Source organism: Trichophyton rubrum, assembly GCF_000151425.1.
Source record: "Trichophyton rubrum CBS 118892 genomic scaffold supercont2.7, whole genome shotgun sequence".
Classification (NCBI taxonomy): domain Eukaryota; kingdom Fungi; phylum Ascomycota; class Eurotiomycetes; order Onygenales; family Arthrodermataceae; genus Trichophyton; species Trichophyton rubrum.
The window spans coordinates 1076460-1100720 of NW_003456422.1; the positions used below are offsets into that span (position 1 = coordinate 1076460).

Sequence of the window (24261 nt, forward strand, 5' to 3'; positions counted from 1 at the left end):
CCCAACAACATACAGACAGAGGAAAAACAGTTTGCCTTTCGCTATGCATCGACTGGCTCTCAGAGCAGGCAGGTCCAGGAAGCCTTTCATACCCCGTCTTGCCCCAAGAAGTTTTGCAACTGTTCGACAACCAGAGAACAAGGTATTCATCGCTAATATTATAACCTGAAGAGACACATCTTTTTTAACGTATGGATATGCTGTAGGATCCTGTTGAACTGGACCAGATAACGACTCTTAGTAACGGTCTACGTGTTGCTACCGAATCTCTTCCGGGCCCTTTTGCCGGCGTTGGAGTCTACATTGATGCCGGATCGAGATACGAAAACAATGAGCTCCGTGGTGTGAGCCATATCGTCGATAGGCTCGCGTTCAAATCAACTTCGAAACGCAATGTAGACCAAATGCTTGAATCCCTAGAGAGCCTCGGGGGAAACATACAATGTGCCTCGTCACGAGAATCCCTCATGTACCAATCCGCCAGCTTCAATTCGACTGTCCCTACAACCCTTGGCCTATTAGCGGAAACAATCCGAGACCCTCTAATTACAGAAGATGAGGTTGCCCAGCAATTAGCGGTTGCAGAATATGAAATAACCGAGCTTTGGGCAAAGCCGGAGATGATATTGCCTGAATTGGTGAATATGGCAGCTTATAAAGATAATACTCTGGGAAATCCGTTGCTTTGCCCACGGGAGAGGCTAGGGCAGATCACCAAGGCAACCGTGGATAAATACAGGACAGCTTTTTTTAACCCGAATAAAATGGTTGTTGCTTTCGCCGGCGTCTCTCACACAGATGCTGTGAGGATGACAGAGCAGTATTTCGGCGACATGAAGAACCAGAAGTCTCCTCTTCTAGCCCAATTTGAATCAGAGACATCATCTACACAGGGTGAAGAGGAGGTACCGACATTTCCAGCCTTCTCGCCTTCGTCCACCACCCCTACCGAGTCTCCAAATTCGTCAGCACCACATTCGCCTTCATCGACGCCTCCTTCCTCTGCTTCTTCCCCAGGTCTCCTCTCCAGAGTCCCATTCTTCAAAAACTTATCTACCTCGGCCCCAAACCAAGCAACAGTATCCCCGCTTAACCCGTCTCTTCTCAAGACAGACTTGATCGATGTCAATAGGCCCTCATACTACACTGGAGGTTTCATGTCTCTCCCGCGCATTCCTCCTCCAGCAAACCCGGCTATGCCACGCCTCAGCCATATCCATCTGGCATTCGAAGCCCTCCCTATATCGTCTCCAGATATATACGCTCTAGCAACACTTCAAACTCTTCTTGGCGGTGGTGGATCATTCTCAGCTGGTGGCCCCGGTAAAGGAATGTATTCACGGCTTTATACCAACGTACTGAACCAACACGGTTGGGTAGAAAGCTGCATGGCCTTCAATCTCAGCTATACGGATAGTGGTCTATTTGGAATATCAGCCTCATGCGTACCTAATAGTATAGCTAACATGCTCGAAGTTATGTGCCGAGAACTTCAGGCTCTCACACTTGACTCTGGTTACTCTGGCCTCCAGGTACAAGAAGTTAATCGTGCTAAGAATCAGCTTCGCTCATCATTGCTGATGAACTTGGAATCACGTATGGTGGAACTTGAAGACCTGGGACGACAAGTCCAAGTTCACGGCCGCAAGATCGGGGTCCAAGAGATGTGCAAGAAAATCGAAGCCCTCACAGTCGACGACCTACGACGTGTTGCTAAGCAGGTATTCGGTGGCTTAGTACAAAACCGCGGTCAAGGCACTGGTCAGCCTACCGTTGTCATCCAAGAAGGTGAAATGGAAGGTACTAAACTTGCACCATTACAGTGGACTGAAATTCAACAAAGGATAGCCAAATGGGGCTTAGGCCGAGCGTAATCACGACTGAAGTATATTTGAAAGCGATGCTCAGTTGGATGCCGGATCAGTCGCTTCCACGTTTTTGGAATTAGAGAACTGTGTATTATTAAGATAGGTCGGATGGTGTAATACTAGCATTATGAATAAATATCTATATACTCATGGCTTGACATAAACGCTGCAAAACATTATCAATGTAGGCTAGCTAACTACTATATCATTCTCATTACACTCGTAAATCTGGAGTGCAGGTATTAACCTTACTGCTCTGACTCTGGGATATCAACTCTTGTACTCAAGAAAATAGCCATATCTTCTAGCTCCATCGGAGCGAACCAATGTTCAAGCTCATCGTAAAGCATCCACGTTACATCCCAACCAAGCTTTTCAAGCGTCTGCGCCGCAGCCTCTCCTAGGTTTGGCGTGACGGTCTTGTCCATATTGCCATGAGCCAGCCAGATTGGAGTAGATAGAGCAGCTGTAGCTGCTTCTGCTGTAATAGGAGGTAAATCTAAAACTGACTGGCAAACAAAATTCATGGCTTGCAAGGCTCTCGCACGCCTTGATTCTTCATTCCCTACTTCTTGTTCTTCTTGGTCCTTTGGGATGAAGTCGGCGATTTGTTCTTTAAACGGGAGCCATCCACTCATACCCACCAGCCCACCCAAGGGGAGATGCTCATCGTTTGCATAACTGAGTAGAACATGAAGTGCCTGCGCACAGCCTTGGCTCAGACCTCCAATAATGACGTTTTTTGCACCGACGAGTTCCGCTTCGGAGTTAATTATTGTTCGCAGGTACCTTGTCGATTCTCTTAGTCCTCCGTAAAGCAAGTCATTATGCTCCTTGGCTGGAGAACCAATTGGACCGCGGTCAAACCACTGAGGAAGATATAGATCCCATTGAGCTAAATGCGTCGTCTTTGCAGACGGGAATATAAATTTAAGGCCGGGAAAGCGCTTGGGCAGGGTATTATCGGAGCTGGGAGCAGATAATACTGTTGTGATTATTTCTGCCCCGAACACACGGCCAACCCCGCCCCGACCGTGAAGAAGTATGAGGGTATGGGTATGCTTGCTTCGAGGAGGTATTACAGTCGGCTCTGGGAAAGGGATGGTATGCTCTCTCGGCTCAGATTCTGTTGTTTGTGCGGCCATAATTTCTTGTGTTTTTGGAGGTGGTCGTGGAAAAGAGTAGTTATGAATTCCGTAATAATCAGTGGAGGACAGCAGTTTAGTCCAATATAGGTAACAACTTCAGCTCTAGGCAAAAGCAGACGGGAACAGGAACAGGCCACAACTCTAGCTTCTCCCAGTATTTCCAAGACGAAGCTCGGTTTATGTTTAATTAATGCCTCTTCTCGTGAGGTTCAGTGAAGCCCGCCCGAGCTTATATTGAAGCCGATCAACAACATCTAATATATTGATTACATAATCTAGCTCCGACGAGAAAAGTTTGGACGAACTTCCATCGCTCTCGACATGCATGAAAAAGAATCAAAGACCAGCCATAAAAACCTTCTACCAAACCATCAGTACATCTTGCTCCTTGGAACGAACCCCAAATCTGAGATTTATCTTATACAGCTTCATTTACTTCATATCTACCCTCCGCTTTAATCTGTCACAATGGTCAAGCTCACCGAAGTCGAAGATGAACATTTCAAGGAAAAGCCTACATCAACCAAGTCTGATGCCTTGCTATTGAGTGATGACGAGGATGAGGATTACACCGATACCGGTATGCTCTTCTCTTCTTTCATCCCTTTATCAATCGTCATGATTTCCTATGGTGCCGACATTCAATGCATTGCGAAGACTACATCGCAACGCTCAATTTGCCTTTAGGGAAAATACATCTGCTGAATATAAAAACAACATTTGCTAATTTTGGACTATTTCACACTAGAATCTGAGATCTCTACAGATTCATTTGATGACAATCTCGACAACGAAACGCTGTATGAGAGAATTTGCGCTCTACAAGATATTATCCCAGCCCAGTCCAGACACAAGATCAGCAATGCTTTCTCTTCCTTCTCTTCCTTTGCAAAATCAACAATTTCTTTTGGCGGATCCGCTTTGTGGGTTGTAAGCACGAGTGCATTTTTGCTCGGTGTCCCATGGGCTCTTGCATTAGCTGAAGAGCAACAATATGTTCAGATGGAAAGGGAGCAAGGAATGATCAAAGGAGCCAATGAGGTACGTGTTTGGTCCATTGACTTAGCCCCGAAGCATTGTGTAATGGCTAATCTGATTTTTTTTTTACTCTCTACAGATGTTGACTCCTGGTGCCACAAGCGCTCTTACCGCCCCTGATTCCATTGCTGTGGAGGGTAAACCTGCCTTGTAATCGACACGAAAATTCGAGATGAGGTGCAGGCTGGTGCGAATAACAACATGTTACAGCCATGGCGTGTCTAGTGGACAAAAATCATTATTGACTTGCCTTTAGATCAATTAGCTTGTCAATATTGTACACATGAATCATGCAATATTGGCATCTACCAGTGGACTGCAACTACTGCAAATGGGACATGGGCTGGGCTTAGGGTGGTGGGTGGCTACAAACGCATGTGAGGAAGCGACCAAGAAAAATTCACTTACCTGGTTGTTGGAATTTTATTTTCGCGGTCAGGGATTGAACACCGTCCATGTCTTCCCATTTATTTGTTACTTTTGACGACAGCTTTTGCCGGTTTTCTCTTCTCCTTGAATATTTACACATGTACTTTACATTTGGTAACTAGTATCCATTTTCCTTTCTGTCCTGTATTTTATAATCATGAGAATTATGTATCAACTGTGATTGTATTTTCAATTATTAACCATGAAAATGGAGACGATTTGGATTTGGTTATATTTTTTTATTCCCGGTGACTGTAGGGGTACCTTGAAAATAAAACGACATTTCATCATTAGTTGAGCTACCCATGCGCAGCAACTATGAAGGGCTCATTCATGGATCCGAGATGCAAATAAATTATCGCGCTGCATGTGTCGGCATCCGTACCCGAGTAAATTCCAGGAGACAGGAAATTCAATTGTGCTTCCACCCCTGCACTAAATATAAACAGCTAATATCGAGATGATGTCTATACGGGAGTCAGCGTAATTAAGAGCGCGGAAGAGCAGGGGAAATGGGAGTAGCCTACGGTTGAAGCTCGTGCAGTCTTCAAGTTGAGGTTGAAGTCCCTCCAGAGCCGGTCGACCTCTCCCGCCTCCACCATAGCATCGACAACCTCATTGGCATATTTTGTCCGCTTTTTCTGACTCCAATGCTCTCTTTGTAGGATTTCACTACTCTCAAGAATACCCATTCTCTCCAAGTAGCCAACAACCCATTCATTGAGGTGGTAGCGCCAATGAATTAGAGTATGAGCCATGGATGCTTTTAATTTGCAGTGTCTATCAAAGCATGAGAATTTAAAAATGCTAATAGCAGTCAATACACGAGACATCTTTGGCTCACCTTCCAAGATAAAAGTGTGTGTTCTCGTTGGGTATCGTGTTTCCCTCGCAGTCGACGTTTTCACGCTCCGTACTATCGGAGGCCTGGTCTTCACTGCTATCATCTTCAACAATAGATTCCAGTGTCTCCTGACTGTATGGAGGCCCGTCAAATCGGATATCATAGGATGCCGGGTGTTTTGACCTATTGCATGCATCACATGGATGACCCTCTGTAATTGGATAAGGGAGGACCACAATCCGCGGCCTTGCTTTAAGTGAACCTATAAATCCCTTATTCCAGACTGACGATACAAACTGAGAGCCAGCCAAACCCGTCACTTCATCCTTCACCTTTCTAAATGCCATTTCATAAACGGCATCATCTCGACGAAAGGCTGGGTTTATTTTGTTGTGCACCATCCATTCAACAACATCCCTAAAATGATCCTTCAGCCTTTTGTATCGATGCCTAGTAAATTCAAATGGAACCTCAACCTCGTCAGCTGGGACACCCAATTCACCTTCGTCATCCTCCAAAACAAAATCAGCATCGTATTGATCGAGATCCTCGGGAAGGGCAGGTTCAACGTCACTATCGGCGTCCATTTGTGAATCTTCCGATGAGGTAGTGTCTTCGGAGTCCTCATTATCTTCCGATTCATATGGGCTATCGGGATTGTTATCGTTGGAATTTTTTTCATTTCTGTCTGTTGTTTTTGATTTATCTCCAGCACGCCGGCGTTTAAGAAGTTCTAGTTGCCGTTGACGTTCTGCTTTGGCTGTTGAAATACTGAGCATGCCCCTTGTCCGGCTCTCAATTACGTCTAAGAGATCATTAGAATGTACCAAAAAACGTAAAGGAACACTTAGCATCTTTCAGAAGGAGCTGAACCAGGAGAAAAAAAAAAACACTTTTCCTATCTTTGACTTGCGCATACCCCTGGCATATTCTTCTTAGTAGGGGGGTTTTCTTACTCGAAGGGCGAAGTATTTCAAGGTCTTCCTCCAGATCAATTCCATGCTGTTGAAGTTTACCGCCCTTTTGTACAAATTCATCAGGCACTAGGTCCTTTTCATCAGGGCCTCTTTTGGCACGGGCCTCTAAGGCAACCCTCCGTTTCCTGAGTGGGGAGGAGTGAATTATATCGGAGTCTGATTCAGAATAGTGTTTTATTTTGACCTGGTCACGGGTGACCGGTGCCTGAGGAATAACAACCTGTACAGTTGTCCTTCTACGCTTTGTAGGCGATACAATCTCATCACTCTCCCCAGGGCTAGATTTCTTTATGCCCGAGTTTGTTCGCTTCCTTGTCTTTGGCTTAATGCTTGAGGGAGGGCGAATAGGATCTTCGTCAGATGAGACGAAGATAGACTGTTCTTCTGGTATTGCCCGAGGCGTAGTAGCAGAATTCTCCCCCTCAGGTGATGACTTCTCTGAGTGAAGATTCTGATATCGCACACGAGCCGGACTTGGCTCGCCAGCCGGAGGTAACGAATTGACAGGAGCAAATGATAAGGTTGTTTGCCGTTTCCGAGACGGTCTGGCCCTGCCAGTCCTGCCCATTGTGAGAGCAGCGCGGCAAATACGATATCAGATATCTGGTAACGGGTATCGTGTTTGGTGCCTGGAGAGAGAAGCTCCTCGCTACGCACGCGTCTTGAGGTCATCCCACGAAAGCACGTGAGCATTTGCTTTCCAAGGTTCCTTGACTGGCGCATTAGTTATAGCTTACCTAATTGCCCGCCGATCGATTACATAATAACAGAAGGAGAACAGAAGTGCTATTATTAGATACGATACTTATTTATCATTATATAAGCGTCGTCTTCTTCCCACTTCAGATTCTCGATGAGCCTTGAGCCTTCAACGGCAGCTTCCATCGCATCGTCAGTTTGCTCGGAAAATTCAGGAATCTCCTTGAAAAATAAGTGGTATGAAAGCTCCCGGAAGCTCCTTACTCGGCTGTCAGGAGTGAGCGAACCTTACATGGCGCCATGACGTAACCACCAGCAGCTTCCAGCACCAAGGCTTGCAACGCCATCATAGTGGAGAAGTATCGACAGCTTGCAACAAAACAATATATGCAGACGGGGGGGAAAACAAGTTCCACAAGGATAATCCCCAGCGCCATTGGTGATTATTGGCCACCCAAACAGGATTGTTGATGTTGATCCGTCCGTGAAACGTTACCTCCGTGGCTAGATGGCACTCCGAAGGCGAAAACATATCTGAAATTACGGCCAGGATGGAACGGCAAAGTCATGACGTCAAGGGAGGACCGAGATCAGGGATATATCCACCTCCCGTGCAATTCCTTCTCCTCGAAAATCTCTTCATATCGACAACGTATCGGGAATAGTGGATTTAGCTTGCCCCCTAAGGTGCGCAGTCAATTGATAAGTTCATCCCTGGTGTAATCTTCTCCCTTTGACCGTCTTTAAAAGACGTCTTTTCCGGACTTGGGTTCGTCGATTGGATTTTAATCACAGTCTTTCATTCTTGTTGCCCAATACATAATATATTGGTGCTGCAGAAAATTCTACTATTCCTCGTCTAATAATTCTCGCTATATGCACTGTTACTAGCCTGCCGCCATGCCTAGTAGCAAAGCAGTAGTGAACACTCCGGTGAACCCGGAGGTAAGAGACAGGGTAAGTCGAAAGATCGCTTTGCGACACGTTATAAAGGAGAATCTAATGTGCCTTAATAGGAAATCAATGAAAAGCTTCAGTATTATGGAATCTATTCAGGTTTGGCTCCTTGCAATATCGGTCGAGGGGGTATATATTTGAATGAAGCAACAGCTTGCTAACATCGACATCATCTCAATTAGCTTTTGCCAATGGCAAAGTTCCTTCGGTATGGCCCTAAATTCAACTCCTTTTCAAGCATTATTTTTATGGTTACGTGTTGCTAATCACCTTCAATATAGAACAAGCAAATCGATGTTGCTTTAAACAGCCTTCTTGCTACGAAGTCCCTGGCCAACCCATCATCTGAACTTTCAACTGAAACTCGACAGATCATTGAAGATTTACGCCATGTAATAATCAGCGCGAGAAATCTTGTTCTTGTCAAGAACGATGGGAACATGATCCAAGAGTTTATCTGGGATGCAACAAACTTCAAAGGCCCGGGAGACATTCAAGCCCCAGATACTTCCGGCGAAAAGGCCGCCGCGAAACAAAATGCTCAGCAAACCGCAGCTGGCCTCAGGACTCTCGGGACTTTGCTCATCACCAACGGTCAATTCCGGAAGCTTTGTAAGTTTGGAAATCGCTCCATTGTGGTTGCAGTCGCTAACATGGTGGCCTGATGTAGTGCAAGATGCAACGATCTTGATACGGGACATGGCTAGTGATTCTGCGCAGAAAGCTGCCGGTGCCTTGAAGCCATCAGAAGAGGACTTAGCCCAAATTGACAAGCCTGCCGACGAAAACGTGTGGCACGAGTCCCCTAACCTATCAAAGGAAGCCCTTAAATCACGGTTCAAGAAAGAGAAATCGGAAAAGCCTCAAGGAAACGTTGATACAGTCAATGGCTCTCATTCCATCAATGGGGCTAATGGTGTCAACGGGGTCAATGGCGTCGATGGTGTTGCCACCAGCCAGCAGGCTGGCACTTCAGGCACCGCTGATACTGCAGAGGTCAAAGATCAGGCTACTACGACGGCCAAGCAACGTTCAAAGGAAGCAGCAGAGCGGACCAAAAAATTCCTTTCGGAAAAAATGCCTCGAGAGCGGAGAGAACAGACAATCTGGCGTATTAAGAAGATGATTGTTGAAATCCAAGGACACGCTGACTGTAAGTTTCAAGGTTAACTCTATATTTGGGTCGTCAACAGCAATCTGACTTACTACATAGATCAAGAAGCTATCGAGACTCTCTTGTCGATCGCCGAGGGATACGCCCGACGCTCTAAAAGCCTATCCAAACAGGGGGCAGGAACGCTGAAAGGTGCAAGAGATCAATCGGATACTCGGAAATTAGAGTCTAACCTGAAAGTATGTTAATAGGATACCTCACCGAACATAAAGATTCACTGACGCGGCTCAAGACTGTAATCGAACGATTTGCAAACTCTACCTCGACTGATGATCTGTTTGATGCCATCAAGAAGTTCTACAAAAATGCGGAAAACGATCCTCGACTAAGAGAGTGGTTCCGAAACGTGGATACCTTCATTAGGTATATATCTCTTAAGGCGTCCCTAGGAGATCCATTATGAAGAAATATAAGTTAACATGACTATAGGAAATGTCTCAAAGAGCAGGGCTTTGTTTTGCGTGACGAATCTACTGCGGAGTGGAACAGACTGTATGATGAGGGACGCTTTTTACTCACCAAACGCTACAAGAAGGACACCGATGAAGTCGTAGAGGAGGGTAAATTCCTGGCGAACCAGTTCGATGAAGATCCGTTGAACAAGGAATTCGGCCAATCTTTGAAGAAGTTCTTCGATCATCTCGGCCATGATGCCAGTGGAAATATTGTTTTCCAGAAGAACCTGTTGAAAGACTTTGTTAATACTGTCCTCCCAGGAACGTTGGCGAATCTTTCTTATATTCCTCTCCCTCGAATTGAAGTATCCGATCCAATGATTGATGTGGTATGTATACCCTCATCCAATAGTACTGGTATGAGGTTTCTTTTAATGATGTTTACTAACCTGGGTCAACAGGTTATTGAAAACTTAGCTGTTCAATGTGATAACCTGATGCCCAATATCATGGAATTCAGCAGCGACAATTATTGGAGATGGGGTAGAAAGAAGATTGGCAATCACAATGACAATAAGGCAAGTAATATCATAGTCGTGCATTTGATATCTTCCTAGCTTCTAACCTTTGGTAATTATAGGCCATGATTTCTGCCACTGGAATCCAGACCGATTGGAGAGGTAAACAAATTCATTTGTGCTTTTGTAGAGCTAGCTCACTAACAACTTTCGTTTAGATGTAAGCTACTACATCAAAAAGAAGAAGGGCTTCCCACATGTCTCAGACACCGGTGTGATGGATATCTTCTTGGGTGGTGATGGATTCAGCTTTAAGATCATGGGCTCTTCAGCACAGAGCAAGGATAAACAACACTTCTTCAAGGCCGATAAGGTCGTTGTCAACATCAAGAACCTGGACATCAGGCTGAAGAAATCCAAGCACAAGGTCCTCTTTACCTTGTTCAAACCTCTGCTTTTGTCAGTGGTCCGACCTGCCATCCAAAAGGTCCTGGAGCTGCAAATTCGACAATACTTCAGCAAGGCGGATAAGTTCGCTTATCAGGTCCACCAGGAAGCTCAGCGTACCATTGAGTTGTCTCGGAACGATCCCGACGAGAAGAGCAATGCATACACTCACTACAGTAACGCGCTCAAGTCGCAGATGAAGGCCCGCAAACAAGAGACCGAGGCCAAGAAGAAGCAAAAGCCTCCCAGAGACACTAAGGTTAACGTTTGCATCAGTCAATACGATTCTATTTTCAAAGACATCGTTCTCCCCAGTGGCATATCCGCCAAGGCGACAGAATATAGGGACCTTGCTGCAAGGGGTGAAAGATGGGAATCCCCTGTGTTTGGTATTGGCTCGGCTGCTCCCTCGACCGGACTTCCACGACTTGATGCTGTCAAACGGAAATACAGAAACCGTGGTATGGGTGGAATGCAGCGACAGACCTTGCCTGTCGCTCAGTCAGCAGGACCATCAGCGTCTATGGCGGAACCTACTCATGTCATGCCCTCCAAGATGACTGGCCTTGCCGACGGTTTGATGACCATTCCTGGAACCAACGCTCCAGTTTAAATAACCAAAAACATTCCTATTAAAGACGTGGCGCGTGATATATCGATTACCCGTCACTATTACTAATATCATCTACTCTCCTATGTTTTTCCTATGTTTTTTCCTTTTTATTTGAGTTTTATGTTCTGTTGATTTGTTTCGAATGATACCAATGTGAATTTCGGTTCCAACCAGGCTTTGGGGGAGGAGGTTTCGAGTGCCTGGAGAATCTTATCTTTAGGTACTGGACCGATCTTTGAGGCAGCTTTGGTGAGAGACATTGAAAGCCTGCGATTGGTAATTATTTAGTAGTAATCCGGGCTATCCCCGATTTGTTAATATGTAATTCATTTTTCTTAATTTGGCCTGTTTGCCCGACCTTGTTTATCCTGATATCCTCATCTAAGGCAACTCGAAAGAATCACAGGAGAGTAGTAGCTCGAGAGTAAGAAAGTATTTGTTTCGCTTGACCCAAAAACTATGCAGTCTTTAAATGGCGTTAGGTTAATTTGAAATTATACAGGTGGGCGTAGTAGTACTCCCTAATAATATAATAAAATAATATAATTATGCTTCAAAGTATCGAACTTATCAACTAGTTATGTGTCAATGAAACATAAACCTGCTTAGAAGTACTTCCCAGCATAGGGATGAACACGCGATACAATTTCATCATAAAAATACATATAGAACATCGAAAGTTCAATTGTCCTATGTAGTACATCTTTGGTTTCAAAAGTTCGCAATTATGTATATGAAAGGAAGAGCAACAAACAGGTGAAGGAGACAGAAAACCAGCTGTCTCGCTAAATTAACCGAGAATGAAAAGATTGGACAAGAATAGGGATATTTCTCTCAAGAAACTTGGAAAGTGGTAATTTGCCGGCTGGCAGTTACGTTTAACAATGGAGGTGGATAGCTGTTGAATCAATTAGTTAGTCTAGAGAACAAGTCATCTTGAAGGGAGCTAAAGAGGAAACTTACCGTTGGCGAAGAGAGCGTAGTTGTCGGCATTTCCCATGGCTCTTTTGTGAGAGAGTCCAGTTGCACGCCTGTAACCGTACCCGAAGTCCTTGCAGTACGGTTTGGCCACATTTGGATTATGGAGTGCTTCGTGGACTATAGTGGTGACACGATCCTGACCATGGCACTTATTGGTCCAGTGGGGTAGTTGCCAAAAGGGGCCGCAGGGGAAGACCGCATTCTGAATTGGAAGAGTGTAGGCAATGGTTCTGGGCCTACATCGGTGATGCATATCGGAGCAGTGCCACTTAACAGAGGGACTCTCCATAGTGGATGCGCCGGACGCCGAACGAAGGCGCTGGGAAACCTCCTTCATGGTTCCAGGATCTTTGGCGCGGAAATATTCTAACACTTTCTCTGTGTTGTTTTGAGCAGCGGCTGCAGCTTCACTGGCAAGCCTTTGAGCGTCTTGAAGGGCGGCCCTGAGGACCCTCTCCTTCTTCGGATTACAAATATCGAAGGAGGGTCGCCGCTTTTCGAGGCCCTCGGAAAAGTCGTCGTCGAACGCTCTGGGGACCATGGCAGCCTTGAGGGCGTCGATCTCCATCTCAAGCGCGTTGGATTCGTAGTAAATGTGGTCGACGATATCTGTTTCCCCATCTTCTGCAACAGGAATGGCACCGCGAGCAGAGAGTGTGTACTTGCCGCTCCGCTTCAAGTTGTGGACTGTGGCAATGTCGAAGAGATGTTCCACACTATCTTTGGGGGCCAGACGAGTAAAGAGATCCTCAGTCAGATCGCTCAAGTCGTAACGGGGAAGCATGCCAGTGAACTCGACATCATCACCTACGAGCAGTCAGTATAACACAGTCTAGTCTGGGTAAAATCCAACGCCTATCTTACCACTCTCGTGGGTTACATGGACCTTGCTAATTGGGTTCTCATCCATAATAGTGTTGAAACTCAGTAGGTGCAAAGGACGCTCCCCATTGTTGGTGACAACAGCCCTGACCATAGTGTGACCAGCGGGAACGAGCCTGACGCTAAGAGTTTGGTTGTTTGATGCGTCGGATGCCGGGGTTGGGAGAGCGAGAGCCGGGGCCATGAGGGTACCAACCGCAGCGAGTGCCGTGAAGAATTTCATTGTTGCAATTTGTAAAAGAATGACTTCGATCAAAGAATAAGTTAGATCAAAAAGGGCTAGGTCAAAAAAAAAAAAAAAAGAGAGAGAGAGAGAGAGAGAGTAAGAAAGAAAAATATGTATGTTTGAAAAAGGAAAGACAAAGGAGTGTAATAGTTCTCTAGGAACTATGGGTTTTGACTGTTTTGTTTGAAATAATAAAAGCCTGCTCTTGAAGGAGAAAAGAGTTTGCTGGCTTCGTTCGATGATGGTATTATATATTGCCTCTCGAGCGGTCCCTCCTTAGGAGATGAACAATATCAAAGTCATCATCCTTTGGCGCGAGCAATGTTTATGGAGCCAGAATAGCTAGCTCTGCCGCGAGGAGCATCTTAAGGTCTGAGTCCTGTGCTTGGCTGGATATGGTGGATTAAGGGGGTTCATGGAACCTAAGCAGGAGGCATCAAATCATAGGAGCACACTCCATCTGAAGGCTATGGAGAGACCCCTTGAGCTCCACGGAGAATTCTATCTGGCCAATCTTATTAAGTAGGGTTTAGCGTATAATAACATGCAGGAAGCAAGCCAAAGAAGACAAGCCTTTCAGCGTGCCTGTTATTAAGGTATACCTTAAGCGGACGGATAAATCCACCTAGAGCTAAATGCAAAGATCCAAATTAAGCTGGCCAAGTGTCGTTGTCAGGGATTGAGAAAATCGAAACGAATCGGTATTTGCTCGGGGTCCGATGGAGAGATCCTAGTCGGAGGTGTCGATGTAAATATCCGCAGCGAATGAAAAGCTCAACTGGAAGAACATCATAAGGTGGATTCGATATTGATTTCCATGGATGCCAAACACAATAATAGAAACTGATCGTTGAAGGAGACGCTGGCACCACATATCAGGGCCTTCAAGTGTGGCACTTGTCGAGGGTTCAAGAGGCAACTTGCGTACCCGTCAAACCTCACGCGCAGGCAAACATGTCCCCTCCTTAGACATAAGCTTGACTTCACACTCCAACATCCTGCATTTTCCATGAAGGACAACTGCTCCATACGGATAACCCCGTGCGTTCGTTGTTTTCCATCTAGGATTTTTTCTTGCGTATCCTTCAGTTTGTCCGGCCAACCCTGGAACAGGAACTGTAATATGAAGCACCGATGATCTCTTTGATGCGGACGGAGCTCGTGCCCAATCTCCAATGGTCAGTCCTATGACTGACTAATGAGCATCCCCCGTCGTAGACGCCAAAGAGGAAGCGGCCAAGATTGAGTATGGAGAGAGAAAGCTTGCCTCTTCTTGACCACCGCGCAAGATCCGGTTGCTTGAGACGCTAGCGTTCCTCTCCCTCGCTGTGTTTCCTGACGGCGCGGTGAGGTGGAGGAGGCATAATATCGGGTGAAAGGAGGATTTTAATGATGACAGTTCACCCTGACTTTCTTCTTAGTGCGGCTCTATTTCCCTCGCGCCAAATTATCCAAGCCTGCATTCAAGTTAAGTAGGTAACTAGTAGTGCAAAATGCCATCTTTGCGGAAATCCAATGTAGTGCAGACATCCGTGCTACTAAGTGTAGACTAGTCAACTATGCCTTAGCGATTCAATGTTACCAAAGGGTAACTACCAGCTCGCTTGACATTATTATGCCGCTCGCAAAAATGGGTGAACTGTTGTTGCCTGGTCCGCAGTTCATTTCCTCAGGCAAATCATGGGCTGCCCAGTGTAAAATTGATCCACTAAGTGAGAATGACATGACGCTTGTTTGAGCTTCCGCAGGGCTTGCATTTGCTCCTGAGGAAGTGCGTATGGTGGTGGCTGGAAGTCCAACACAGCCGAACGCTGCAAGGAACCCATGGCAGGCACACTTATAGCTAAGCTCTTCACCAAGACGGGTAGATCAAACAACTACACAGTAGCTGTCATGGAGAGTTCCATCAACGGCATCAACCCAGTGACTTGGTTGAAGATCATGTTGAGCATATTTTCACTCTGCACATCCTCTCTTGGGCGGGAGATCTTCACAAGAAAAACTTTCCACTACCTGAAGAGCAGGAACAAAATAGCAGATATGACACGTATATCAGCCCACTCTAGATGGTGAAACAAAATGAAATTGCCTCTGCTGCAAGGTTTGTTGACGTAAGTAATTAACCCTTCTCTATGTCACGCCTGCCATGTTTTGCATATATATATATCCTTCTGCAGGGAGAAGAGAAATCTCCGAACAGGAATACTGCTTTTTATGTCCGAGGGGCGACTTCTTTCTACCCCAGGGCCATATAGGATGGCGGTATCGGTATTTAGGCGCTTCTGAGGGCCAAATTAGCGCCATCCGAAGAGACGCTGCCAATGAACTATATGGGGTATTCGTTTATAGCTCGCAGACTCCGTCATGACTGTGGCTGGCCATCCACCACCGCTCTGCACCGCCTCTCATCCGCGTAACTCACCATTTCGCAAGTAATGATAATGGCAGAGCGGGCAGCGAAAAAGGGCGGAAGATGGAGTATCCGGATGTAAAATTAATTCTGCCCAGGGGTTGGAGTAAGGCGTTGTCGACTTGTTTCACCCTCTGATACCGCGGCCCACACGCAGACCGGAAGGTCTCTGCCCTTTCTTCGAATCAGAGGGGAGAAGACTCGAAGCAGGGTCAAGCCGGTGAAGTGGTTTGCGGTCCACTGGGACCACCAAGCGGTCTGTTATGTGGCTTATCATTTGACCGGACTGCAGTCCTGAGCAAGCGAGACCCGTCGTTGAATCAACCACCCCCTTGTTGCAGGCTCCGTTCGGGCTTGCATGGCTCGGAGATGGGATGTCGTGGGAGAGTTTTCGGTCGTGCTGGGATGTCTGTCACCTCTGCGACTGCCGTCCTTAGCTCACTAGCGTAACAGCTGGCTTCTCTCGGCTGTCTATGGTTGTTGTTGTTGTTGTTGTTGTTGTTGTTGTCATGAGGGAGCGTCACCGTGGTCTTCCCCTGTAGTCAGTTTAGTTAGCGGTTTGACATGATCGCGGAGTCGAAACATCAACGTCAGCGTCAACAACAACCTCCAAGTAGTTCGCTCAACCTCGTAACTTCATCATCAGCACCAACAACTGGAAGCAGAGAAGAAGAAGAAGAAGAACAAACGCTCGTGGTTTTCATGCCAACCGTCGGAAACCTCGTTTACCGGGCAAGTATATTTGGCATCTTTGCCTTTGCCCTGATCGTCTATCTCACCACCAGCTCGCCGTGGATGCCCTTCACCGAGAACTGCTCCGACTGCTCATCGCCCGCCATGGACGACCAACTCTCCTTCCTTCAGATCTCCATCTGTCCCGGCCGTGAAATTGTGCCAAAGGACGAGGAGCTCAAGCTCAAGGTGACCGTCACGAATACAGCCGACTCCCCGGCAACGCTCCTCACCTGGAACACCGTCTTCGATACTCTCGCACCCTCGCTCGGTGTCTTCACGCTCCGTGACCTCACTGACGGCACGGAAGTGGAACAGAACATCATGATGATCCGCCGTCAGATGCCGGCTCGCGAGCGTGATCTTGTCGAGCTGGGCCCCAAGCAGTCAACCGAGACCAGCGTCGTCTTCAACAACCTGGAGCTCACCTCCGGCCACAAGTACTCGGTCCAGGCCAACGGCTTCTGGCAAACCGTCTGGACCAAGCCCAAGTCAGAGGTCGTCTCGCACTATCTCGACCTCTCCGGCGGGATGAACGGGGACTTTTCCTCCAACACCGTCGAGTTCTCCAAGGTAAGTCCTCCAAGGGGAGTCGTCGCTTGATATATGCGAAATAAATAGCTGGACTCGCACTAACTTGCCGTAGGAGTGATCTGGACTACGGCCCGTCTGTCGGCAGCCAGTTCTTCAGCCAGCCAGCGTACACGGGTTGATGCGCTTTCTTGATATCTTCTTGTCTATATGTTAGTACCTGTATATAGTTACCACTACTCCATACACCACGATAGCCACAGAATGTCAGCCAGCTTCTCAAGCCTCGCGGCTCCGTCTTTAGTGCCTTGGCCGTGTAGTTAAGCAGCTTGCAGCAAAAGAAGATGGAACAGCTCATGCAGAGAAGGACAACGCCGAGGGCAGAGTGGCTGAGGCCTGCGGTTCCCGTAGCCGACTTCGACCTGTTTCCCGGCTTGCTGCTTATTATTAGTGACTACGTCCTACTGGCTAGCCTGCGCCTTGCTCCGCCCGCGGCCAACTAATAGTTAGTTGGTCAAATTAGTTAATTCGTTAATTAACTAGTGAGTTGACTGACTGACTGATTAACTTCTCCCCTGCGCTGCCTCGTCTTCCTCCATCACCAACAGCCACTACTACCACCACCACCACCACCACCACCACCAGAACAACAACCCGCCCATCGAGTCTCCGGCCATCTCGTCTTCTTTGGCACTCGCAGCTCGTTCACTTCTCTCTTTATCCTCGGCTTCAGTCATGGGTGTAAGTCCCCTTCCAGCCCCCGGAGAGCTGTGTGTTTGCGCCACTTGATTGCCCCGCCATATAACTATGCGACCCCTCCAAGGCTCCAGCGTTCAGCAGCATCACAACAGCCCGTTATTTCATCCATATTAACCCAGTCTCTTGCGATTATTTACTGACTTAACGGCCTGCTTGCCTCTCTTGCCTTGTAGCTCGCCTCGAAAATGGCTGCTGCCAACCAGGGCGCGCCCTCCTCCTATCCCGGCGGCCCCCCTCCCCCAGGCGGCGGCCCAGCATACGTATGTCCATACACCATCTACTTCAGTTATTCTCGGAGGAAGGATGAAAATACAGAAGCGAATTCCGGGCCTCTTTCCCTCTCCTCGGTGCTTGACGAGAGAACCGCCGGCTGACTTCTTTTCTGTTTACTAGCCCGGACAGCAACAGTACCAGGCCTACCCTGGCCCAGGCGGCCCCGGCGGCCCTCCGCCACCCCAAGTAAGCGACCCCGTTTGACACACAGCTCCTCCTGCTTTCTTCAGACAACATTTGCAATGAACATCCTCTGTCCGCCGTTATTTTCACCGCTTTCTGCACCTGTTCTCTGTTGTTGTCGTCGTTTTTGCTTCTTTTGGTTCCTGTTCCGTTGTTTGCTTGTGACGTCATAACTATGGCTTGTTTCTCGGACCAAGTAACAAATCTCTATAACTATGCTTTTGATCGCGAGCCAACTGCAAAAGAAAAGGCCTCTGCTGGCCTGGCTCATGACCATAGCAATCAATCCGAACTCCCATAACCGTGCCTAACGCGAAGATGCTCTCAGGCCAGTCCTCAGCCTCAAGCTCCTCCTTGGAGTGCCTCGCCGCCGCAGAGCGGAACTCCAAATCCTTACTATAGGAACCAGCAGCAATCCCCCCAGCCCCATCAACAACATAATGCCTATGGCCAGCAGCCTGTCTATGGTCAGCCGCAGCCTTATGGCCAGCAGCCCGGATATGGACAGCAACAGCCACAATATGGACAACAGCAGCAGCCTTATGGACAAGAACAGCAACAACACCACCACCAACCCTATGGAGCACCACCGCAGCTACCAGCCTACGGGCAGCAATACCCTCCCAACCAGGCTCAATACGTTCGTTTATTTTCTCTTCTAGAGTGTTTTTCCTTTGTTCAGTTTCGTTTGCTAGAGTCCTCGTTTCTCTTTCTCTCTTCCTTATCTTCTGATTTACTTCAATGTGTTCATCACCTTAACAACGTTCTTTTTTTTGTAGGGACAAGGACCACCCGGCCAATTCCGTGCAGGTCAGCCTGGGTACCCTCCTCAGGGAGGCCCCGGTTATCCTTCCCAAGGCGGTGCACCTGGCTATCCTCCAGGGCCACAAGGAGGTCAGCAGTTCAATGCTCCCCCAACTCCACAACAGCAGGCAGCCTACAAGCAGGTTCTTCAAAGCTGTATCAACGAGAAGAATCTCCAAGGAATGTACCCGCCAAACTCTCCTATTCTCGACCAGATAGTGAGCAGGATCAGCGGCCAGGTGGATCAGCTCTGTGCCACCTGGCGAGTTCCCCGCGAGGTTGGCCAAGATGTTGTCAAGCTTGCGCTCTTCGATGTTATCCTCTACATCGACGACAGTGGCTCCATGCAATTTGAGGAGAACGGCGAACGTATCAAGGACCTCAAGCTTATTCTTTCTCGCGTCACATACGCCGCCTCTTTGTTCGACGACGATGGTATCCAGGTTCGCTTCATGAACTCCAATGAACAGGGCAACAACATCCATAACGAAGGGCAAGTCGAGGCCCTTATGCAGCGCATGCAGTTCAAGGGCCTTACCCCCATGGGAACCAGCTTGAAGAACAAGGTTCTGGAGCCCCTCGTCCTGGCTCCTGCCAGAGCTAATCAGCTCAAAAAGCCAGTCTTGGTCATCACGATCACAGACGGTCAGCCTGCTGGTGAAGCCCAGGGAGCTGTGTTCGATGCCATCCGCAGTGCAACCCAGGAGCTCCAGTCTAACCCAAGATATGGTCGTGGAGCTGTCTCGTTCCAGTTTGCTCAAGTCGGCAATGACTTGAAAGCCAGAGAATTCCTGTCTAAGCTCGACGAAGAGCCTGGTATTGGTGAACTTGTCGACTGTACTTCCAGTATGTCCTTGACTCCTTGTCGGTAAAATTATCCCTTTTCGAAGCCTATACTAATGATTTCTTAAGACTTTGAGGTTGAACAGGACGAGATGTCTCGCGCCAACCCACCAGTCGACTTGACCCCTGAGCTCTGGGTAGGTTATACCCATCTGCGTCATGCAAGTGCTTTCAAAATGCTAACTTTTTATTCTTAAATATAGCTTGCGAAGATGTTGCTTGGTGCCATTGACTCCTCCTACGACACCAAGGATGAGAAAACCCAGCGAGCTCCTGGAGGAGCACCACCACCGGGGGGCCAGTACAACGCACCACCGCAAGGACAGTACGGCGGATACGGCCAGCAGCCTCCCCCACAGGGTGGATATCCCGGCGGCGGCTACAACCAGCCACCACCACCAGGCGGTTATGGACAACCACCACAGCAAGGCGGCTACGGTCGTCCTCCGCCTGGCCCTCCCCAGGGCGGGCCGGGCTATCCTCCACAGGGCGGATACGGCGCACCTCCACCCGGTGGCCGTTACTAGACAAACCCAGACTGTGTGTCAACTTCTCTTCGGATGAAGGTCTTTTTAGTCGCTTATTGTATTTCTTAATAAGGCCTGTGGCCCTTTTCATGTACTTTGCACCTAGGACCATTTTTTCTTATCTACTTTCACGAGCGCAGAAAGAAATCGTTCGGTCTGCGCGGTCGCCAAGGGCGAAAAAAGGGAAATCTGCTACTGAGAAGACCAGGAATGCAAATATAATGGCTCTATTATCCTTACGCTGCCCTCGCTCACCGTAGATGTAGAACAGAGACACGGCCCTGCCAGCGTCTTCCACGCCCGCATCTGGCGCTAAACTCCGCGCTCCATGCGCTACTTATGCGCCGAGAGCCGTTCCTGTCCCGCCATTGGCTGTGCTAGCGGAAGGCCCCGCTTTTATCCCCCTGGGGGCCCGCAGTCACGTGCCTGTCATGTGCAGCCTTTTTCAACGCCAAGCCGAGGCCGCAGGCGGCGCATCCTGCCAGTTACGTCAGTCGCTTCTTTGTCTCTCGTCCTTCCATCGTGTCTTGTTTCACACGAAGCAGAGCGCAGGAAGACGAGCGACGCTGGCGCTGACGACGACGAGGAGCACCGGCTGCAATCGACGACAGGAGGCTGAAACCGTTGCAGCAGCGCTGCTTGAGGCATGCAGGCAGCTGTGGCAGCCCTCCGCCGCCCTGACTCTCGATTCGTGACTGCTTGCGGTAGAAATAGAGAACGCCTCCCGTCAAATGGAGGGGCGTCCTACCACATCATAGGACGAGCCCACCATATAGCGTTTTACCAAGTGATTCGACAGCCCTGTGTTCTTTTTTTTTATTTTTTATTTTTATTTTTTTATTCTCACTCACGCCCTTCGTAGGGTGACAATCTGTCTTTTCTTTCTCTTTTCTTGACCTGCCTGACCTGTCCGGGAAGCGCTGGCTCGTTTCTACTTCTGGACCTCTTCGATCGTTTTTCCCGAATAGCGAGTCGTCGATATAGGGATCGGGCGTCAGATTCCGTGAAACTTGCCCGTTTTTCATAAGACATACACAACCAAGGGCGTGACCGTTCATCCTCTAAGCCATACAGGTCTTGTTGAAGACGGAGCGCCCATATATAACATAATTCTGGGTAGAGAGGTGGAGCAGCAGCCTTGGGTCGAGAACAACATCCAGGTCCCTTTATACGTCATACAGGCTGGTCTCCGCTACGATAGTCGAATATGGGCGAAGGGCTAGAGTCAAGCGGGCGGGGAAATCAGAATACAGTGGAATATGAAAGTATAGCTCTGCAGCCTACTAGTGAACAACAGCAGCAGGAGCAGGAGATCCCTCAAAATATGCATGATCTTGACCAGCGAAGACACTCCCTGAATCGAGTACGGTTTTCGTCTGATATCAACCGCGCCGCCGAACAAACGGTACCGACTTCGAGAGCCGCCGAGTCAGACTCCAACGAGACCTCTCTAACAACGACGCCCGTTTCGGCTTCACCAGGAGTGCTTACTGCTGGGCGCAACCGAGGGTACTCCCTTCGTCGAGTCCTCTTCAACCGGAATCTCTTAACGCAACAACAACAACCAGAAGAGCCAGATCTAGAACGAAATGAAGCTTCTACAAATGAACAGAGCGACAAGGAGACCATTGACAGTGGTACATTTCCGAAGGTCGCTACGGAAAAATATTCTGTTTTACCACAGCATTCAGACTTTCTGAAATCTACGACCTCCTTCCTGACAGCAAAGCCGCGACAGACGTTTTCCATTACCCATACGATAAACAGCTGGCTCGCATTTCTACTCTCCCTATTCAAAACGCACATCCTGCGTATCAAGGATATCCCTCCGAGTGCTGACGGGCGACATGTTGACCTTGATGCCTATAACACTAAACCCCGGACCGATGAGCGAACCGGCAAGCACTATGTATCAAATACAATTCGCTCGAGCAGATACAGCCTATGGAGTTTTCTCCCTCGTCAGTTAATCGCGCAATTCTCAAAACTCGCAAACTTTTACTTTTTATGTGTTTCCATTCTGCAAATGATACCCGGGCTGAGTACCACCGGTACTTTCACCACTTTAGCGCCATTACTTATCTTTGTGGGGATATCCATAAGCAAAGAAGGATACGATGATGTCCGTCGATACAGACTTGATAAGGAAGAGAATAATCGAATTGCATCTGTACTGTGCCCGTCTGAGGAGGCGCAAGATGGATCATATGAATCATTACCAATGACAGCTGGCGATATGAGCTCAAAGGCCACAGATCACCCACAACCGTGGATAAATGTCAAATGGGTCGATATAAAAGTTGGTGACATCATAAAACTTGAACGCGACCAGGCCGTGCCAGCGGATATCGTCCTACTATACGCTGATGATCCCAACGGGATAGCATATATCGAAACCATGGCATTGGATGGCGAGACAAACCTCAAGAGCAAAAAGCCATGTTCTCTCGTTGCTAAAACATTCAACTCAACGGATGATATCATCAATGATAGATCTACACACTTTGTTCTGGAGGATCCAAACATGGACCTCTATAAGTTTGAAGGCAATGTCACCGTCGGAGACGAAACCGCGCCCCTGACGAACAACGAGGTAGTTTACCGCGGTAGCATTCTCCGAAATACCCATGAAGCAATCGGAATGGTAATATATACTGGAGAAGAGTGCAAGATTCGTATGAATGCTACCAAGAACCCTCGCATCAAGGCCCCAGCAATTCAGAGTGTTGTCAACCGAGTCGTGGTCCTTATTGTCATTCTGGTTCTTTCACTTGCTGGTGCATGCACAATTGCATATAAATACTGGTCACGCAGTACGGAACGCATGTCTTGGTATCTTGAGCAAGCAAATGTTTCTTTTGGCCCGATATTTTCCTCTTTTTTGATTATGCTGAACACAATGATTCCAATATCGCTGTATGTGACTTTGGAAATCGTCAAAGTCGCCCAGATGTTCCTACTAAATGATGTCGACATGTATGACAAGACATCAAACACTCCAATGGAGGCCAGGACTTCGGCCATCAATGAAGAACTTGGGCAGATCAGGTATATCTATCTTTTCTTATTTTACCTCGCTTCTTGTAGTAAGGACGTGCTAACAGGCTTAGCTATGTATTTTCGGACAAAACCGGCACCCTGACTGACAATTCGATGCGATTCCGCAGCATGAGCGTTGCCGGAACTGCCTGGCTTCATGACCCCGATTTAGTCCAAGAAGCTGCTGGCGAGACTACAAAGCAAATTTTACTCCGCAGGCAAAGCAAGGGCAAGAAGCCTACTCGTGCCAAGTCATTTGGTGATTCAAGCCAAGGTCGACCTTCGGCGGTATCTAGACGGTCTGGGGTATCTCAAGCGACTGCCCGTGAGCCTGGGACTTGGAAACCCAGCAAAAAGTACCGTTTCTACAGTGGTGGCAAGACTACGGAGATGCTGCAATACGTCAGGCAAAAGCCTCACACTCTATTTGCAGTGAGAGTGAGATTTTTCATCATCGCTATGGCCCTGTGCCACACTTGTTTACCGGAGTGCGGACAAGATGGCGAGTATACGTTCCAGGCTGCATCGCCGGATGAGGTTGCCCTTGTGGCTGCTGCAAAGGAATTAGGATATCTCGTCTGTGACAGACAACCAAACAGCATCACAATTCGGCGGTCCGAAGGCAATAACAAGGGTAACGACACGATCGAAGAGACATACGAAGTACTGGATATCATTGAATTCACCAGCGTACGGAAGCGCATGTCAGTCGTTGTGCGCCTACCAGATGGCAGGATTTGTGTCTTTACTAAGGGTGCAGATTCGACTATCACCAAGCTCTTGAAGCAGTCTGCCCTGGCCATTGATAAGATACATCAGATCGAACAGCGCTCGAATGAACGCAAAGCAATGGAAAGCATGGAAATTATCCGCCGAAACAGTGAACATATGTCTCGTGGGGGCAAAAAGAGCCTTAGCATTCGTCGACCCAGCTTTGTAGGCCGGCAATCAAGCGTTTCTGGCA

At 47.9% G+C, this 24261-nt stretch overlaps 9 protein-coding genes across 12 annotated transcripts; 6 read left to right on the forward strand and 3 right to left on the reverse strand.

Moving 5' to 3' along the window:
• Positions 1 to 43: 43 nt before the first annotated feature.
• On the forward strand, positions 44 to 1874 carry TERG_06372 (uncharacterized protein; the record flags this gene model as incomplete). The annotated part of the gene is made up of 2 exons (XM_003233335.1): positions 44 to 142; positions 207 to 1874. The coding sequence occupies 2 exons, from the start codon at positions 44 to 46 to the stop codon at positions 1872 to 1874; spliced, it is 1767 nt and encodes a 588-aa protein (XP_003233383.1).
• Positions 1875 to 2116: 242 nt separating this feature from the next.
• Positions 2117 to 3013, reverse strand: TERG_06373 (uncharacterized protein; the record flags this gene model as incomplete). The annotated part of the gene is made up of 1 exon (XM_003233336.1): positions 2117 to 3013. The coding sequence occupies one exon, from the start codon at positions 3011 to 3013 to the stop codon at positions 2117 to 2119; it is 897 nt and encodes a 298-aa protein (XP_003233384.1).
• A 471-nt stretch (positions 3014 to 3484) lies between these two features.
• TERG_06374 (uncharacterized protein) lies at positions 3485 to 4208 on the forward strand (the record flags this gene model as incomplete). Its single annotated transcript, XM_003233337.1, has 3 exons — positions 3485 to 3596; positions 3765 to 4057; positions 4134 to 4208. The coding sequence occupies 3 exons, from the start codon at positions 3485 to 3487 to the stop codon at positions 4206 to 4208; spliced, it is 480 nt and encodes a 159-aa protein (XP_003233385.1).
• Positions 4209 to 4950: 742 nt separating this feature from the next.
• Positions 4951 to 6181, reverse strand: TERG_06375 (uncharacterized protein; the record flags this gene model as incomplete). The annotated part of the gene is made up of 2 exons (XM_003233338.2): positions 4951 to 5263; positions 5328 to 6181. 2 exons carry the CDS (start codon positions 6179 to 6181, stop codon positions 4951 to 4953), a joined length of 1167 nt encoding a protein of 388 aa, XP_003233386.2.
• Positions 6182 to 7903: 1722 nt separating this feature from the next.
• TERG_06376 (uncharacterized protein) lies at positions 7904 to 11107 on the forward strand (the record flags this gene model as incomplete). The annotated part of the gene is made up of 11 exons (XM_003233339.1): positions 7904 to 7960; positions 8020 to 8059; positions 8143 to 8168; positions 8242 to 8572; positions 8631 to 9113; positions 9174 to 9313; positions 9367 to 9497; positions 9564 to 9918; positions 9991 to 10107; positions 10170 to 10209; positions 10266 to 11107. The coding sequence occupies 11 exons, from the start codon at positions 7904 to 7906 to the stop codon at positions 11105 to 11107; spliced, it is 2562 nt and encodes an 853-aa protein (XP_003233387.1).
• An 878-nt stretch (positions 11108 to 11985) lies between these two features.
• Positions 11986 to 13193, reverse strand: TERG_06377 (uncharacterized protein; the record flags this gene model as incomplete). Its single annotated transcript, XM_003233340.2, has 3 exons — positions 11986 to 12005; positions 12071 to 12895; positions 12953 to 13193. The coding sequence occupies 3 exons, from the start codon at positions 13191 to 13193 to the stop codon at positions 11986 to 11988; spliced, it is 1086 nt and encodes a 361-aa protein (XP_003233388.2).
• A 2691-nt stretch (positions 13194 to 15884) lies between these two features.
• On the forward strand, positions 15885 to 17165 carry TERG_06378 (uncharacterized protein). Its single transcript, XM_003233341.2, has one exon. It carries the CDS (start codon positions 16171 to 16173, stop codon positions 16939 to 16941), a length of 771 nt encoding a protein of 256 aa, XP_003233389.2. The 5' UTR covers positions 15885 to 16170; the 3' UTR covers positions 16942 to 17165.
• A 212-nt stretch (positions 17166 to 17377) lies between these two features.
• TERG_06379 (uncharacterized protein) lies at positions 17378 to 20331 on the forward strand. 4 transcript variants are annotated; one of them, XM_047748606.1, is made up of 7 exons: positions 17471 to 17610; positions 17802 to 17888; positions 18022 to 18087; positions 18413 to 18724; positions 18864 to 19734; positions 19801 to 19868; positions 19935 to 20331. In XM_047748606.1, exons 1-7 carry the CDS (start codon positions 17605 to 17607, stop codon positions 20256 to 20258), a joined length of 1734 nt encoding a protein of 577 aa, XP_047604592.1. In that variant the 5' UTR covers positions 17471 to 17604; the 3' UTR covers positions 20259 to 20331. The 4 variants fall into 4 exon arrangements, with proteins under 4 accessions (XP_047606900.1, XP_047604592.1, XP_047606901.1 ...); XM_047750183.1 differs by lacking the exon at positions 18413 to 18724 and having other exon boundaries at positions 17378 to 17610; XM_047750184.1 differs by lacking the exon at positions 18413 to 18724 and having other exon boundaries at positions 17471 to 17888.
• Positions 20332 to 21211: 880 nt separating this feature from the next.
• On the forward strand, positions 21212 to 23420 carry TERG_06380 (uncharacterized protein). The gene has a single exon (XM_047748607.1). The coding sequence runs from the start codon at positions 21466 to 21468 to the stop codon at positions 23398 to 23400; it is 1935 nt and encodes a 644-aa protein (XP_047604593.1). The 5' UTR covers positions 21212 to 21465; the 3' UTR covers positions 23401 to 23420.
• Positions 23421 to 24261: the final 841 nt, after the last annotated feature.